We start from the raw sequence: 16,338 nt of genomic DNA on the forward strand, positions 1-16,338 counted from the left end.
ACTGTCTGAGTAGGAGGACAAATAACTGTCTGAGTAAGAGGACAAATAACTGAGTAGGAGGACAAATAACTGAGTAGGAGGACAAATAACTGTCTGAGTGGGAGGACAAATAACTGAGTAGGAGGACAAATAACTGTCTGAGTAGGAGGACAAATAACTGTCTGAGTAAGAGGACAAATAACTGAGTAGGAGGACAAATAACTGAGTAGGAGGACAAATAACTGTCTGAGTGGGAGGACAAATAACTGAGTAGGAGGACAAATAACTGTCTGAGTAGGAGGACAAATAACTGTCTGAGTAAGAGGACAAATAACTGAGTAGGAGGACAAATAACTGAGTAGGAGGACAAATAACTGTCTGAGTGGGAGGACAAATAACTGAGTAGGAGGACAAATAACTGTCTGAGTAGGAGGACAAATAACTGTCTGAGTAGGGACAAATAACTGTCTGAGTGGGAGGACAAATAACTGAGTCGGAGGACAAATAACTGTCTGAGTAGGAGGACAAATAACTGTCTGAGTAGGAGGACAAATAACTGTCTGAGTAGGAGGACAAATAACTGTCTGAGTAAGAGGACAAATAACTGAGTGGGAGGACAAATGACTGTCTGAGTAGGAGGACAAATAACTGTCTGAGTAGGAGGACAAATAACTGTCTGAGTAGGAGGACAAATAACTGTCTGAGTAGGAGGACAAATAACTGTCTGAGTAGGGGGACAAAGCAGCACAGGGTGTTGTCCATGGAGGCCAACCATGTAATTGGTTATGAGTTCTGGGAGTGCGTCATGTAACAGTAAAAACGCTTCATCCATTTGGAGAATCTCTTGCTGGTTTTCAGTGAGAGCACCCTTGCCACTAAGCTACGCAACCGACCACCCTCCAGAGTCCAGATTGTCCGGACCCCCGACCTCCCCGCCCCCCTCCCCCTATTCCTACTTGAAACCCAAATGTAGTATGTTGTAGGCAGTACAATTATGAGAGATGATTTTGCTGTTTTTGACCCAGTCCTTTTTGAAAATGCTGAATCCTCCCTTGATGTGTGCCATTGTACCCCTCGGGCGATGAAGGTAGTCGCCCAGCCTGTCAACCAATGTGTTGTCCGGTCAGGCCCGATTAGTGACACCGGCCTTCATATAGCTGGAGTTTTGCTGTATGACTAATGTGAAGATCAACACAAAACGTCAATGTCAGAGGATATCCGCCGAAACAGATTCCATTGGGCGTAAAAGGCAAAATAGCGGTGAATCATGTCCTTGCATGTGTGAAAAAGCGAATTCAAAACAAAACACATAACTAATTTCATTTATTTGTAATTAGGAATATCAGCGAAAACAATTCAAAAATTATTTAAAAACAGGATAACATATTTATGATGTTCAAGGAACAACAACCTGTTAACGAAGAAACATCAATTTACGATTGCGAAAGTGGCTTTTCATTTTTTTAGGAATGACGTTTGCTTAGAACATTTAATTTGAAATAGGCAATTTAGAGTAAGTTCAGGATAATTAACAGAAAAATCGTTTAAAATAGTCGTTCTTTAGAGCAAGTTTGGCTGTAATTCTATCTAAAGGATTTAAGTCAAGACACTTCTTCAAAAGTGACACAAGCTTTCGGTCAGGAATGTCAAGACCAGATACGTCCAGCTGATTGTGGTCTTGGGCGATGAACTGAGGTGGTTTTCCCGTCAGACTCTCATACACTGACGCACCAAACATCCACATGTCAAAGGACTTCATTATCTTGTCTTCAACATCCCTTGTCTTGTTCTGTGGATTGTAGCTTCCGGTACCAAGCCTGATCGCATCGCCAAAGTCGATAACTTTGACCTTTCCACCCTGTCCAATGAGTATATGGTCTGGCGTTATGTCCCCATGGACTACGTCATGGCTGTGAAGATGTTCAAGACACGTGACAACTTGTTTCATGACTTTCTTCATCGCACCTTGTCTGCGAGCCTGGCACTTCCTGGCAATGAACTCGGCCATGTTGGATCCGCCGACATACTCCAGTATCATGACTTGGCGGCCCTTGTGTTCAAATAGTTCATAGGCTTTGATAATGTTCTTGTGTTGGACCTGACCAATGATGTTAAACTCAGTGGTCCATGCTTTGGACACTTCCATCGGGTCTCTGTTTCTTGGGTGCGACACTTTGGCTGCAAATACTTTTCCGTCTTTGAACACATTGTACACAGTGGCGTTAGCACCAGAGCGGATGACCTCACGGAACATGTAGCCATGGATTGTGAGGCCGAGGAACGGGTCGCGTGGGAGTGAGCGGAGAAACCCCTCCCCAGCTGATTGAGGTAACTGACAGTTTTCAGGGTGGCGCTGGTTGCAAGGGGGAGTCGCGGCATCCGCGGGAGGCGTTGATTTAGACACACACTCCACCAGTCGCTCTACGTCCGACAGACATTTTCTCCATAGTTCTGCTGCAGCATTGTGATGTCCGGCTTGATGAGCCCACGTCAGATGAGGATCTGAAGACAGTGAAATCATCACATTACAAGTGTTCAGATTTACATAAATTACACACACACACACACACACACTGCAAAGACATCTAGCAATCAACAAGGTAGACGTGGATGCAAGGTACGCAAATGGAAAGTACGGGGAATCAGAACTCTAATTTGGCCATGTTTTGAAAATAAATTATATTAATTATGATAGCTGCTGCTTGTGTGAAATCGGCTAATATGTTTTTTGTCTTGTTTTAAGACGGACACGTTTCAATACAGATTTAATTGGTTTCAGGAAAAGAATAAAAATAAATGGATTCTAGAGAGAAATGCAAATGTATTAAGCAGCTTTATGATGGCATGTTTAAGAAGTATCGCACGTTTATACAATAGTTTAAGACTTTTGTGAAAAACAACCACCCGCCGTCTACAATCTGTTAAAAAATCCATTTCGAATTTGCTGGATCGTTCTTTAAAAACTTAATCTTTTTTTAGAGACCTCGCGCCGCACAACTAATCTAACAGTAAACCCGTTTGGGGTTAATTATACTGACAATAATATTACTTACCAGGAGCCATATCCATGAGGGTATTGTAACCGATTTTCAGAATAACACGAGCTGTATTTTAGATTAAATCGCCTTACAAAGTTTCCGTGAAGAGAAACCACGCCTCGTCTCTAGCGCAATGTGGCTAAATGTGACGTTCCCTTCTGTGACGTCACACGTTTATGACGTCATGTGAGATGTTTTCCGGTTTAACGGGGTCCGGATGAACGAGGCTAGGCTGTTTATTTAGAAGGCCAGGTTGCATGATTTTTATAAACGTTTCGGCTGCAGTTAAAAACGAGATTCGTTATTAACATGTGATAAGACCCTGCCTTGTTATATATTTTTTCTGTTTAATCTACAAATGTATACGTAAAAGTGAGAAGCCTATTTATGGTATGGTGTCCCCCGACGTGATATTGCTGGAATATTGCTAAAAACGGCATAAAACCCTACTCACTCACTCACAAAAGTAAAAAGTTTGTACTTAGAGGTTTTCCGTTGTCTTTGAAAGTTCTGAAGAGGTCATCCCTCGGTGAAAAAAAACACACATTACACTGGCCTACAAATATATGAAATTTGTGCCCCCGAAGACATTGGCATATCGATCGATTCCCAGACGAGGAGTTAACTCTGTTTGATCTCTTACAATGATGATGTTTTCATAACGTTTTATTTTTTTATTTGCGGAATATATATTATAATCTGACCTGGTCCAAGTCCGCATTCCTTTGAAATGTCAAAGTGCTTTTGTCTCTCCATCTCAGGTTTATAGAGTGAGTGAGTGAGTATGGTTTTACGCCGCTTTTAGCAATATTCCAACAATATCACGACGGGGGACGCCAGAAATGGGCTTCACATATTGTACCCATGTCGGGAATCGAACCCGGGTGACGAGCGAACGCTTTTACCACTAGGCTACCCGACCGCCCTCGGGTTCATAGACAATGATAAGATTAGAGGATATTTTATGTCTTCCTGCAGTATCCTTCTTTTACATTCCTATAAGACCCATTCTAATCCGGATCTTCACGGGTCTACTGACATATTTATAACCAGATGGCACAAAACGATAAAAGTAGATGGTTTGCGCACCTACCTGTACAAGACACAATACTCTACCACATGTATGGATCCCGTGCTACTACAGCAACCTTGCAAACACGACTTGATCGTCTCGATAATAGATCTACGGGGTTCCGTTCCACAAAATGATCTTAGCGCTACGATGATCGTAACTCCCATACTTTGAAATAGGCTTACGACTATCGTAGCGCTAAGATCGCTTTGTGGAACTAGGCCCTGAATTTTATTGAACCTTTGTGAGACTTGACTGATCATGGGCCAGTTTCGTCATTTCCCGCCATGTTATTCGTCCATGCGTTGGTTCTGTATCAGGAAGAGATTGCCTTGTAGTTGGTAAGTGATGCCGATCGTGGCCATGTACATGTAGTACGTTCAGTCGAAATAAACCGTCACTTGACACTTTATCTAATCATTTCTGTTAAGTTTCAGAAGTGTTCAACATACCTAGTAACCTCGTGTCATATTGCTGATGGAGGTTTCCGTTAAAAGTACACTTGGCATTATTTATCACTTATATAACAGCTTGGCCCCATTGACCTCTGAATAAAAGTTAGGCAGCATCTTATCGCCCTGTCTGTCATGAGACCTCTACCCCAAGTGTGGATTCCGGAGCAGTAGTGTTCCCAGAATCCCCTATTTGTCACAGGTGGTTACCATTGAGGATCGGATGGTTACAATGACTGGATCGGGTGTTACCTGTAATGTTGTACGTCTTCTAAGAATATTGTTGACCTTGAAGAAAAATTGCCACACTCACTCACTCACTCACTCGAGCTGTCAACCAATGTGTGGTCTGGGTCCGGCCCGATTAGTGACACCAGCCTTCATATCGCTGGAGTTTTGCTGGATGAGGCATAAAGGACTAATATGAGGATAAATACAAAATGTCAAGGCCAGAGAATATCCGCCGAAACAGATTCCATTGGGCGTAAAAGGCAAAATCGCTGTGAAACATGTCCTTGCAAAGAAGAGAATTCAAAACAAAACACAAAACTAATTTCATTTCATTGTATTGATTGATAACGGTATTTGGAATTAGGAATATAAGCTTAAACATTTTAAAGTTCATTTAAAAACAGGATAACATATTTTTGAGGTTCCCGGAACAAAAACCTGACAACGAAGAAACATCAATTGCGAAAGTGGCTTTTCGTTTTTTGAGGAATGACGTTTGCATTCTAAACATTTAATTTGAAATAGGCAATTGAGAGTAAGTTCAGGATAATTAACAGAAAAATCGTTTAAAATAGTCGTTCTTTAGAGCAAGTTTGGCTGTAATTCTATCTAAAGGATTTAAGTCAAGACACTTCTTCAAAAGTGACACAAGCTTTCGGTCAGGAATGTCAAGACCAGATACGTCCAGCTGATTGTGGTCTTGGGCTATGAACTGAGGTGGTTTTCCCGTCAGACTCTCATACACTGACGCACCAAACATCCACATGTCAAAGGACTTCATTATCTTGTCTTCAACATCCCTTGTCTTGCTCTGTGGATTGTAGCTTCCGGTACCAAGCCTGATCGCATCGCCAAAGTCGATAACTTTGACCTTTCCACCCTGTCCAATGAGTATATGGTCTGGTGTTATGTCCCCATGGACTACGTCATGGCTGTGAAGATGTTCAAGACACGTGACAACTTGTTTCATGACTTTCTTCATCGCACCTTGTCTGCGAGCCTGGCACTTCCTGGCAATGAACTCGGCCAGGTTGGATCCGCCGACATACTCCAGTATCATGACTTGGCGGCCCTTGTGTTCAAATAGTTCATAGGCTTTGATAATGTTCTTGTGTTGGACCTGACCAATGATGTTAAACTCAGTGGTCCATGCTTTGGACACTTCCATCGGGTCTCTGTTTCTTGGGTGCGACACTTTGGCTGCAAATACTTGTCCGTCTTTGAACACATTGTACACAGTGGCGTTAGCACCAGAGCGGATGACCTCACGGAACATGTAGCCATGGATTGTGAGGCCGAGGAACGGGTCGCGTGGGAGTGAGCGGAGAAACCCCTCCCCAGCTGATTGAGGTAACTGACAGTTTTCAGGGTGGCGCTGGTTGCAAGGGGGAGTCGCGGCATCCACGGGAGGCGTTGATTTAGACACACACTCCACCAGTCGCTCTACGTCCGACAGACATTTTCTCCATAGTTCTGCTGCAGCATTGTGATGTCCGGCTTGATGAGCCCACGTCAGATGAGGATCTGAAGACAGTGAAATCATCACATTACAAGTGTTCAGATTTACATAAATTACACACACACACACTGCAAGCAATACAGACATCTAGCAATCAACAAGGTAGATGAACATATAAAAAGTAAAAGTGGATGCAAGGTATGCAAATGGAAAGTACGGGGAATCAGAACTCTAATTTGGCTATGTTTTGAAAATAAATTATATTAGTTATGATAGCTGTTGCTTGTGTGAAATCGGCTAATATTTTTTTTGTCTTGTTTTAAGACAGACACGTTTCAATACAGATTTAATTGGTTTCAGGAAAAGAATAAAAATAAATGGATTCTGGAGAGAAATACAAATATTATAGCAGCTTTATGATGGCATGTTTAAGAAGTATCGCACATTTATTCAATAGTTTAAGACTGGTGTGAAAAACAACCACCCGCCGCCTACAATCTGTTGAAAAATTCATTTCGGATTTGCTGGATCGTTCTTTAAAAACTTAATCTTTTTTTAGAGACCTCGGTCCACACAACTTATCTAACAGTAAACCCGTTTGGGGTTAATTATACTGACAATAATATTACTTACCAGGAGCCATATCCATGAGGGTATTGTAACCGATTTTCAGAATAACACGAGCTGTATTTTAGATTAAATCGCCTTGCAAAGTTTCCGTGAAGAGAAACCACGCCTCGTCTCTAGCGCAATGTGGCTAAATGTGACGTTCCCTTCTGTGACGTCACACGTTTATGACGTCATGTGAGATGTTTTCCGGTTTAACGGGGTCCGGATGAACGAGGCTAGGCTGTTTATTTAGAAGGCCAGGTTGCATGATTTTTATAAACGTTTCGGCTGCAGTTAAAAACGAGATTCGTTATTAACATGTGATAAGACCCTGCCTTGTTATATATTTTTTCTGTTTAATCTACAAATGTATACGTAAAAGTGAGAAGCCCTTTTTATGGTATGGTGTCCCCCGACGTGATATTGCTGGAATACTGCTAAAAACGGCATAAAACCTTACTCACTCACTCACTCACAAAAGTAAAAAGTTTGTACTTAGAGGTTTTCCGTTGTCTTTGAAAGTTCTGAAGAGGTCATCCCTCGGTGAAAAAAAACACACATTACACAGGCCTACCAATATATGAAATTTGTGCCCCCGAAGACATTGGCATATCAATCGATTCCCAGACGAGGAGTTAACTCTGTTTGATCTCTTACAATGATGATGTTTTCATAACGTTTTATTTTTTTATTTGCGGAATATATATTATAATCTGACCTGGTCCAAGTCCGCATTCCTTTGAAATGTCAAAGTGCTTTTGTCTCTCCATCTCAGGTTTATAGAGTGAGTGAGTGAGTATGGTCTTACGCCGCCTTTAGCAATATTCCAACAATATCACGACGGGGGACGCCAGAAATGGGCTTCACATATTGTACCCATGTCGGGAATCGAACCCGGGTGACGAGCGAACGCTTTTACCACTAGGCTACCCGACCGCCCTCGGGTTTATAGACAATGATAAGATTAGAGTATATTTTATGTCTTCCTGCAGTACTCTTCTTTTACATTCCTATAAGACCCATTCTAATCCGGATCTTCACGGGTCTACTGACATATTTATAACCAGATGGCACAAAACGATAAAAGTAGATGGTTCGCGCACCTACCTGTACAAGACACAATACTCTACCACATGTATGGATCCCGTGCTACTACAGCAACCTTGCAAACACGACTTGATCGTCTCGATAATAGATCTACGGGGTTCCGTTCCACAAAATGATCTTAGCGCTACGATAATCGTAACTCCCATACTTTGAAATAGGCTTATGACTATCGTAGCGCTAAGATCGCTTTGTGGAACTAGGCCCTGAATTTTATTGAACCTTTGTGAGACTAGACTGATCATGGGCCAGTTTCGTCATTTCTCGCCATGTTATTCGTCCATGCGTTGGTTCTGTATCAGGCAGAGATAGCCTTGTAGTTGGTAAGTGATGCCGATCGTGGCCATGTACATGTAGTACGTTCAGTCGAAATAAACCGTCACTTGACACTTTATCTAATCATTTCTGTTAAGTTTCAGAAGTGTTCAACATGCCTAGTAACCTCGTGTCATATTGCTGATGGAGGTTTCCGTTAAAAGTACACTTGGCATTATTTATCACTTATATAACAGCTTGGCCCCATTGACCTCTGAATAAAAGTTAGGCAGCATCTTATCGCCCTGTCTGTCATGAGACCTCTGCCCCAAGTGTGGATTCCGGAGCAGTAGTGTTCCCAGAATCCCATATTTGTCACAGGTGGTTACCATTGAGGATCGGATGGTTACAATGACTGGATCGGGTGTTACCTGTAATGTTGTACGTCTTCTAAGAATATTGTTGACCTTGAAGAAAAATTGCCACACTCACTCACTCACTCACTCGAGCTGTCAACCAATGTGTTGTCTGGGTCCGGCCCGATTAGTGACACCAGCCTTCATATCGCTGGAGTTTTGCTGGATGAGGCATAAAGGACTAATATGAGGATAAATACAAAATGTCAAGGCCAGAGAATATCCGCCGAAACAGATTCCATTGGGCGTAAAAGGCAAAATCGCTGTGAAACATGTCCTTGCAAAGAAGAGAATTCAAAACAAAACACAAAACTAATTTCATTTCATTGTATTGATTGATAACGGTATTTGGAATTAGGAATATAAGCTTAAACATTTTAAAGTTCATTTAAAAACAGGATAACATATTTTTGAGGTTCCCGGAACAAAAACCTGACAACGAAGAAACATCAATTTACGATTGCGAAAGTGGCTTTTCGTTTTTTGAGGAATGACGTTTGCATTCTAAACATTTAATTTGAAATAGGCAATTTAGAGTAAGTTCAGGATAATTAACAGAAAAATCGTTTAAAATAGTCGTTCTTTAGAGCAAGTTTGGCTGTAATTCTATCTAAAGGATTTAAGTCAAGACACTTCTTCAAAAGTGACACAAGCTTTCGGTCAGGAATGTCAAGACCAGATACGTCCAGCTGATTGTGGTCTTGGGCTATGAACTGAGGTGGTTTTCCCGTCAGACTCTCATACACTGACGCACCAAACATCCACATGTCAAAGGACTTCATTATCTTGTCTTCAACATCCCTTGTCTTGCTCTGTGGATTGTAGCTTCCGGTACCAAGCCTGATCGCATCGCCAAAGTCGATCACTTTGACCTTTCCACCCTGTCCAATGAGTATATGGGCTGGCGTTATGTCCCCATGGACTACGTCATGGCTGTGAAGATGTTCAAGACACGTGACAACTTGTTTCATGACTTTCTTCATCGCACCTTGTCTGCGAGCCTGGCACTTCCTGGCAATGAACTCGGCCAGGTTGGATCCGCCGACATACTCCAGTATCATGACTTGGCGGCCCTTGTGTTCAAATAGTTCATAGGCTTTGATAATGTTCTTGTGTTGGACCTGACCAATGATGTTAAACTCAGTGGTCCATGCTTTGGACACTTCCATCGGGTCTCTGTTTCTTGGGTGCGACACTTTGGCTGCAAATACTTTCCCGTCCTTGAACACATTGTACACAGTGGCGTTAGCACCAGAGCGGATGACCTCACGGAACATGTAGCCATGGATTGTGAGGCCGAGGAACGGGTCGCGTGGGAGTGAGCGGAGAAACCCCTCCCCAGCTGATTGAGGTAACTGACAGTTTTCAGGGTGGCGCTGGTTGCAAGGGGGAGTCGCGGCATCCACGGGAGGCGTTGATTTAGACACACACTCCACCAGTCGCTCTACGTCCGACGGGAACAGACATTTTCTCCATAGTTTTGCTGCAGCATTGTGATGTCCGGCTTGATGAGCCAACGTGAGATGAGGAAATGAAGACAGTGAAATAATCACATTACAAGTGTTCAGATTTACATAAATTACACACACACACACACACACACACACACACACACACACACACACACACACACACACACACACACACACACACACACACACACACACACACACACACACACACTGCAAAAACATCTAGCAATCAACAAGGTAGACGTGGATGCAAGGTACGCAAATCGAAAGTACGGGGAATCAGAACTCTAATTTGGCCATGTTTTGAAAATAAATTATATTAATTATGATAGCTGCTGCTTGTGTGAAATCGGCTAATATGTTTTTTGTCTTGTTTTAAGACAGACACGTTTCAATACAGATTTAATTGGTTTCAGGAAAAGAATAAAAATAAATGGAATCTAGAGAGAAATGCAAATGTATTAAGCAGCTTTATGATGGCATGTTTAAGAAGTATCGCACGTTTATACAATAGTTTAAGACTGATGTGAAAAAAAAACAAAACCGCCGTCTACTATCTGTTAAAAAATCCATTTCGAATTTGGTGGATCGTTCTTTAAAAACTTAATCTTTTTTTAGAGACCTCGGTCCACACAACTTATCTAACAGTAAACCCGTTTAGGGTTAATTATACTGACAACAATATTACTTACCAGGAGCCATATCCATGAGGGTATTGGAAACCGATTTTCAGAATAACACGAGCTGTATTTTAGATTAAATCGCCTTACAAAGTTTCCGTGAAGAGAAACCACGCCTCGTCTCTAGCGCAATGTGGCTAAATGTGACGTTCCCTTCTGTGACGTCACACGTTTATGACGTCATGTGAGATGTTTTCCGGTTTAACGGGGTCCGGATGAACGAGGCTAGGCTGTTTATTTAGAAGGCCAGGTTGCATGATTTTTATAAACGTTTCGGCTGCAGTTAAAAACGAGATTCGTTATTAACATGTGATAAGACCCTGCCTTGTTATATATTTTTTCTGTTTAATCTACAAATGTATACGTAAAAGTGAGAAGCCTATTTATGGTATGGTGTCCCCCGACGTGATATTGCTGGAATATTGCTAAAAACGGCATAAAACCCTACTCACTCACTCACAAAAGTAAAAAGTTTGTACTTAGAGGTTTTCCGTTGTCTTTGAAAGTTCTGAAGAGGTCATCCCTCGGTGAAAAAAACACATATTACACTGGCCTACCAATATATGAAATTTGTGCCCCCGAAGACATTGGCATATCGATCGATTCCCAGACGAGGAGTTAACTCTGTTTGATCTCTTACAGTGATGATGTTTTCATAACGTTTTATTTTTTTTATTTGCGGAATATATATTATAATCTGACCTGGTCCAAGTCCGCATTCCTTTGAAATGTCAAAGTGCTTTTGTCTCTCCATCTCAGGTTTATAGAGTGAGTGAGTGAGTGAGTATGGTTTTACGCCGCTTTTAGCAATATTCCAACAATATCACGACGGGGGACGCCAGAAATGGGCTTCACATATTGTACCCATGTCGGGAATCGAACCCGGGTGACGAGCGAACGCTTTTACCACTGGGCTACCCGACCGCCCTCGGGTTTATAGACAATGATAAGATTAGAGGATATTTTATGTCTTCCTGCAGTATCCTTCTTTTACATTCCTATAAGACCCATTCTAATCCGGATCTTCACGGGTCTACTGACATATTTATAACCAGATGGCACAAAACGATAAAAGTAGATGGTTCGCGCACCTACCTGTACAAGACACAATACTCTACCACATGTATGGATCCCGTGCTACTACAGCAACCTTGCAAACACGACTTGATCGTCTCGATAATAGATCTACGGGGTTCCGTTCCACAAAATGATCTTAGCGCTACGATGATCGTAACCCCCATACTTTGAAATAGGCTTACGACTATCGTAGCGCTAAGATCGCTTTGTGGAACTAGGCCCTGAATTTTATTGAACCTTTGTGAGACTAGACTGATCATGGGCCAGTTTCGTCATTTCTCGCCATGTTATTCGTCCATGCGTTGGTTCTGTATCAGGCAGAGATTGCCTTGTAGTTGGTAAGTGATGCCGATCGTGGCCATGTACATGTAGTACGTTCAGTCGAAATAAACCGTCACTTGACACTTTATCTAATCATTTCTGTTAAGTTTCAGAAGTGTTCAACATGCCTAGTAACCTCGTGTCATATTGCTGAACGAGGTTTCCGTTAAAAGTACACTTGGCATTATTTATCACTTATATAACAGCTTGGCCCCATTGACCTCTGAATAAAAGTTAGGCAGCATCTTATCGCCCTGTCTGTCATGAGACCTCTGCCCCAAGTGTGGATTCCGGAGCAGTAGTGTTCCCAGAATCCCCTATTTGTCACAGGTGGTTACCATTGAGGATCGGATGGTTACAATGACTGGATCGGGTGTTACCTGTAATGTTGTACGTCTTCTAAGAATATTGTTGACCTTGAAGAAAAATTGCCACACTCACTCACTCACTCACTCGAGCTGTCAACCAATGTGTTGTCTGGGTCCGGCCCGATTAGTGACACCAGCCTTCATATCGCTGGAGTTTTGCTGGATGAGGCATAAAGGACTAATATGAGGATAAATACAAAATGTCAAGGCCAGAGAATATCCGCCGAAACAGATTCCATTGGGCGTAAAAGGCAAAATCGCTGTGAAACATGTCCTTGCAAAGAAGAGAATTCAAAACAAAACACAAAACTAATTTCATTTCATTGTATTGATTGATAACGGTATTTGGAATTAGGAATATAAGCTTAAACATTTTAAAGTTCATTTAAAAACAGGATAACATATTTTTGAGGTTCCCGGAACAAAAACCTGACAACGAAGAAACATCAATTTACGATTGCGAAAGTGGCTTTTCGTTTTTTGAGGAATGACGTTTGCATTCTAAACATTTAATTTGAAATAGGCAATTTAGAGTAAGTTCAGGATAATTAACAGAAAAATCGTTTAAAATAGTCGTTCTTTAGAGCAAGTTTGGCTGTAATTCTATCTAAAGGATTTAAGTCAAGACACTTCTTCAAAAGTGACACAAGCTTTCGGTCAGGAATGTCAAGACCAGATACGTCCAGCTGATTGTGGTCTTGGGCGATGAACTGAGGTGGTTTTCCCGTCAGACTCTCATACAATGACGCACCAAACATCCACATGTCAAAGGACTTCATTATCTTGTCTTCAACATCCCTTGTCTTGCTCTGTGGATTGTAGCTTCCGGTACCAAGCCTGATCGCATCGCCAAAGTCGATAACTTTGACCTTTCCACCCTGTCCAATGAGTATATGGTCTGGCGTTATGTCCCCATGGACTACGTCATGGCTGTGAAGATGTTCAAGACACGTGACAACTTGTTTCATGACTTTCTTCATCGCACCTTGTCTGCGAGCCTGGCACTTCCTGGCAATGAACTCGGCCAGGTTCGATCCGCCGACATACTCCAGTATCATGACTTGGCGGCCCTTGTGTTCAAATAGTTCATAGGCTTTGATAATGTTCTTGTGTTGGACCTGACCAATGATGTTAAACTCAGTGGTCCATGCTTTGGACACTCCCATCGGGTCTCTGTTTCTTGGGTGCGACACTTTGGCTGCAAATACTTGTCCGTCTTTGAACACATTGTACACAGTGGCGTTAGCACCAGAGCGGATGACCTCACGGAACATGTAGCCATGGATTGTGAGGCCGAGGAACGGGTCGCGTGGGAGTGAGCGGAGAAACCCCTCCCCAGCTGATTGAGGTAACTGACAGTTTTCAGGGTGGCGCTGGTTGCAAGGGGGAGTCGCGGCATCCACGGGAGGCGTTGATTTAGACACACACTCCACCAGTCGCTCTACGTCCGACGGGAACAGACATTTTCTCCATAGTTCTGCTGCAGCATTGTGATGTCCGGCTTGATGAGCCCACGTGAGATGAGGATCTGAAGACAGTGAAATCATCGCATTACAAGTGTTCAGATTTACATAAATTACACACACACACACACACACACACACACACACACACACACACACTGCAAGCAATACAGACATCTAGCAATCAACAAGGTAGATGAACATATAAAAAGTAAAAGTGGATGCAATGTACGCAAATGGAAAGTACGGGGAATCAGAACTCTAATTTGGCTATGTTTTGAAAATAAATTATATTAGTTATGATAGCTGCTGCTTGTGTGAAATCGGCTAATATGTTTTTTTGTCTTGTTTTAAGACCGACACGTTTCATTACAGATTTAATTGGTTTCAGGAAAAGAATAAAAATAAATGGATTCTGGAGAGAAATACAAATATTATAGCAGCTTTATGATGGCATGTTTAAGAAGTATCGCACGTTTATTCAATAGTTTAAGACTGGTGTGAAAAACAACCACCCGCCGCCTACAATCTGTTGAAAAATCCATTTCGAATTTGCTGGATCGTTCTTAATCCTTTTTTAGAGACCTCGCGCCGCACAACTAATCTAACAGTAAACCCGTTTGGGGTTAATTATACTGACAACAATATTACTTACCAGGAGCCATATCCATGAGGGTATTGTAACCGATTTTCAGAATAACACGAGCTGTATTTTAGATTAAATCGCCTTACAAAGTTTCCGTGAAGAGAAACCACGCCTCGTCTCTAGCGCAATGTGGCTAAATGTGACGTTCCCTTCTGTGACGTCACACGTTTATGACGTCATGTGAGATGTTTTCCGGTTTAACGGGGTCCGGATGAACGAGGCTAGGCTGTTTATTTAGAAGGCCAGGTTGCATGATTTTAATAAACGTTTCGGCTGCAGTTAAAAACGAGATTCGTTATTAACATGTGATAAGACCCTGCTTGTTATATATTTTTCTGTTTAATCTACAAATGTATACGTAAAAGTGAGAAGCCTATTTATGGTATGGTGTCCCCCGACGTGATATTGCTGGAATATTGCTAAAAACGGCATAAAACCCTACTCACTCACTCACTCACAAAAGTAAAAAGTTTGTACTTAGAGGTTTTCCGTTGTCTTTGAAAGTTCTGAAGAGGTCATCCCTCGGTGAAAAAAAACACACATTACACTGGCCTACCAATATATGAAATTTGTGCCCCCGAAGACATTGGCATATCGATCGATTCCCAGACGAGGAGTTAACTCTGTTTGATCTCTTACAATGATGATGTTTTCATAACGTTTTATTTTTTTATTTGCGGAATATATATTATAATCTGACCTGGTCCAAGTCCGCATTCCTTTGAAATGTCAAAGTGCTTTTGTCTCTCCATCTCAGGTTTATAGAGTGAGTGAGTGAGTATGGTTTTACGCCGCTTTTAGCAATATTCCAACAATATCACGACGGGGGACGCCAGAAATGGGCTTCACATATTGTACCCATGTCGGGAATCGAACCCGGGTGACGAGCGAACGCTTTTACCACTGGGCTACCCGACCGCCCTCGGGTTTATAGACAATGATAAGATTAGAGGATATTTTATGTCTTCCTGCAGTATCCTTCTTTTACATTCCTATAAGACCCATTCTAATCCGGATCTTCACGGGTCTACTGACATATTTATAACCAGATGGCACAAAACGATAAAAGTAGATGGTTCGCGCACCTACCTGTACAAGACACAATACTCTACCACATGTATGGATCCCGTGCTACTACAGCAACCTTACAAACACGACTTGATCGTCTCGATAATAGATCTACGGGGTTCCGTTCCACAAAATGATCTTAGCGCTACGATGATCGTAACTCCCATACTTTGAAATAGGCTTACGACTATCGTAGAGCTAAGATCGCTTTGTGGAACTAGGCCCTGAATTTTATTGAACCTTTGTGAGACTAGACTGATCATGGGCCAGTTTCGTCATTTCCCGCCATGTTATTCGTCCATGCGTTGGTTCTGTATCAGGCAGAGATTGCCTTGTAGTTGGTAAGTGATGCCGATCGTGGCCATGTACATGTAGTACGTTCAGTCGAAATAAACCGTCACTTGACACTTTATCTAATCATTTCTGTTAAGTTTCAGAAGTGTTCAACATGCCTAGTAACCTCGTGTCATATTGCTGATGGAGGTTTCCGTTAAAAGTACACTTGGCATTATTTATCACTTATATAACAGCTTGGCCCCATTGACCTCTGAATAAAAGTTAGGCAGCATCTTATCGCCCTGTCTGTCATGAGACCTCTGCCCCAAGTGTGGATTCCGGAGCAGTAGTG

At 42.1% G+C, this 16,338-nt stretch overlaps 4 protein-coding genes across 4 annotated transcripts; all 4 read right to left on the reverse strand.

The window, feature by feature from the left end:
* Positions 1-1,287: 1,287 nt before the first annotated feature.
* LOC125373184 (probable spindle assembly checkpoint kinase homolog) lies at positions 1,288-3,192 on the reverse strand. The gene is made up of 2 exons (XM_048384113.1): positions 3,033-3,192; positions 1,288-2,481 (listed from the first exon to the last, which is right to left on the reverse strand). The coding sequence occupies exons 1-2, from the start codon at positions 3,046-3,048 to the stop codon at positions 1,508-1,510; spliced, it is 990 nt and encodes a 329-aa protein (XP_048240070.1). The 5' UTR covers positions 3,049-3,192; the 3' UTR covers positions 1,288-1,507.
* Positions 3,193-5,091: 1,899 nt separating this feature from the next.
* On the reverse strand, positions 5,092-6,981 carry LOC124127238 (aurora kinase C-like). The gene is made up of 2 exons (XM_046490667.2): positions 6,865-6,981; positions 5,092-6,296 (listed from the first exon to the last, which is right to left on the reverse strand). Exons 1-2 carry the CDS (start codon positions 6,878-6,880, stop codon positions 5,323-5,325), a joined length of 990 nt encoding a protein of 329 aa, XP_046346623.2. The 5' UTR covers positions 6,881-6,981; the 3' UTR covers positions 5,092-5,322.
* A 1,947-nt stretch (positions 6,982-8,928) lies between these two features.
* LOC124127453 (serine/threonine-protein kinase ark1-like) lies at positions 8,929-10,138 on the reverse strand. Its single transcript, XM_046490851.2, has one exon. The coding sequence runs from the start codon at positions 9,890-9,892 to the stop codon at positions 9,167-9,169; it is 726 nt and encodes a 241-aa protein (XP_046346807.2). The 5' UTR covers positions 9,893-10,138; the 3' UTR covers positions 8,929-9,166.
* Positions 10,139-12,843: 2,705 nt separating this feature from the next.
* On the reverse strand, positions 12,844-14,796 carry LOC124127422 (aurora kinase C-like). Its single transcript, XM_048384401.1, has 2 exons — positions 14,652-14,796; positions 12,844-14,061 (listed from the first exon to the last, which is right to left on the reverse strand). Exons 1-2 carry the CDS (start codon positions 14,665-14,667, stop codon positions 13,082-13,084), a joined length of 996 nt encoding a protein of 331 aa, XP_048240358.1. The 5' UTR covers positions 14,668-14,796; the 3' UTR covers positions 12,844-13,081.
* Positions 14,797-16,338: the final 1,542 nt, after the last annotated feature.

This window comes from Haliotis rufescens, unplaced genomic scaffold, assembly GCF_023055435.1.
Source record: "Haliotis rufescens isolate VD_foot unplaced genomic scaffold, xgHalRufe1.0.p SCAF_5, whole genome shotgun sequence".
Classification (NCBI taxonomy): domain Eukaryota; kingdom Metazoa; phylum Mollusca; class Gastropoda; order Lepetellida; family Haliotidae; genus Haliotis; species Haliotis rufescens.

What these genes read in the sequence shown, in the direction of transcription:
- LOC124127453 (XM_046490851.2), bottom strand. Translation starts at nt 9,892, where the DNA reads ATGTTCCGTGAGGTCATCCGCTCTGGTGCTAACGCCACTGTGTACAAT.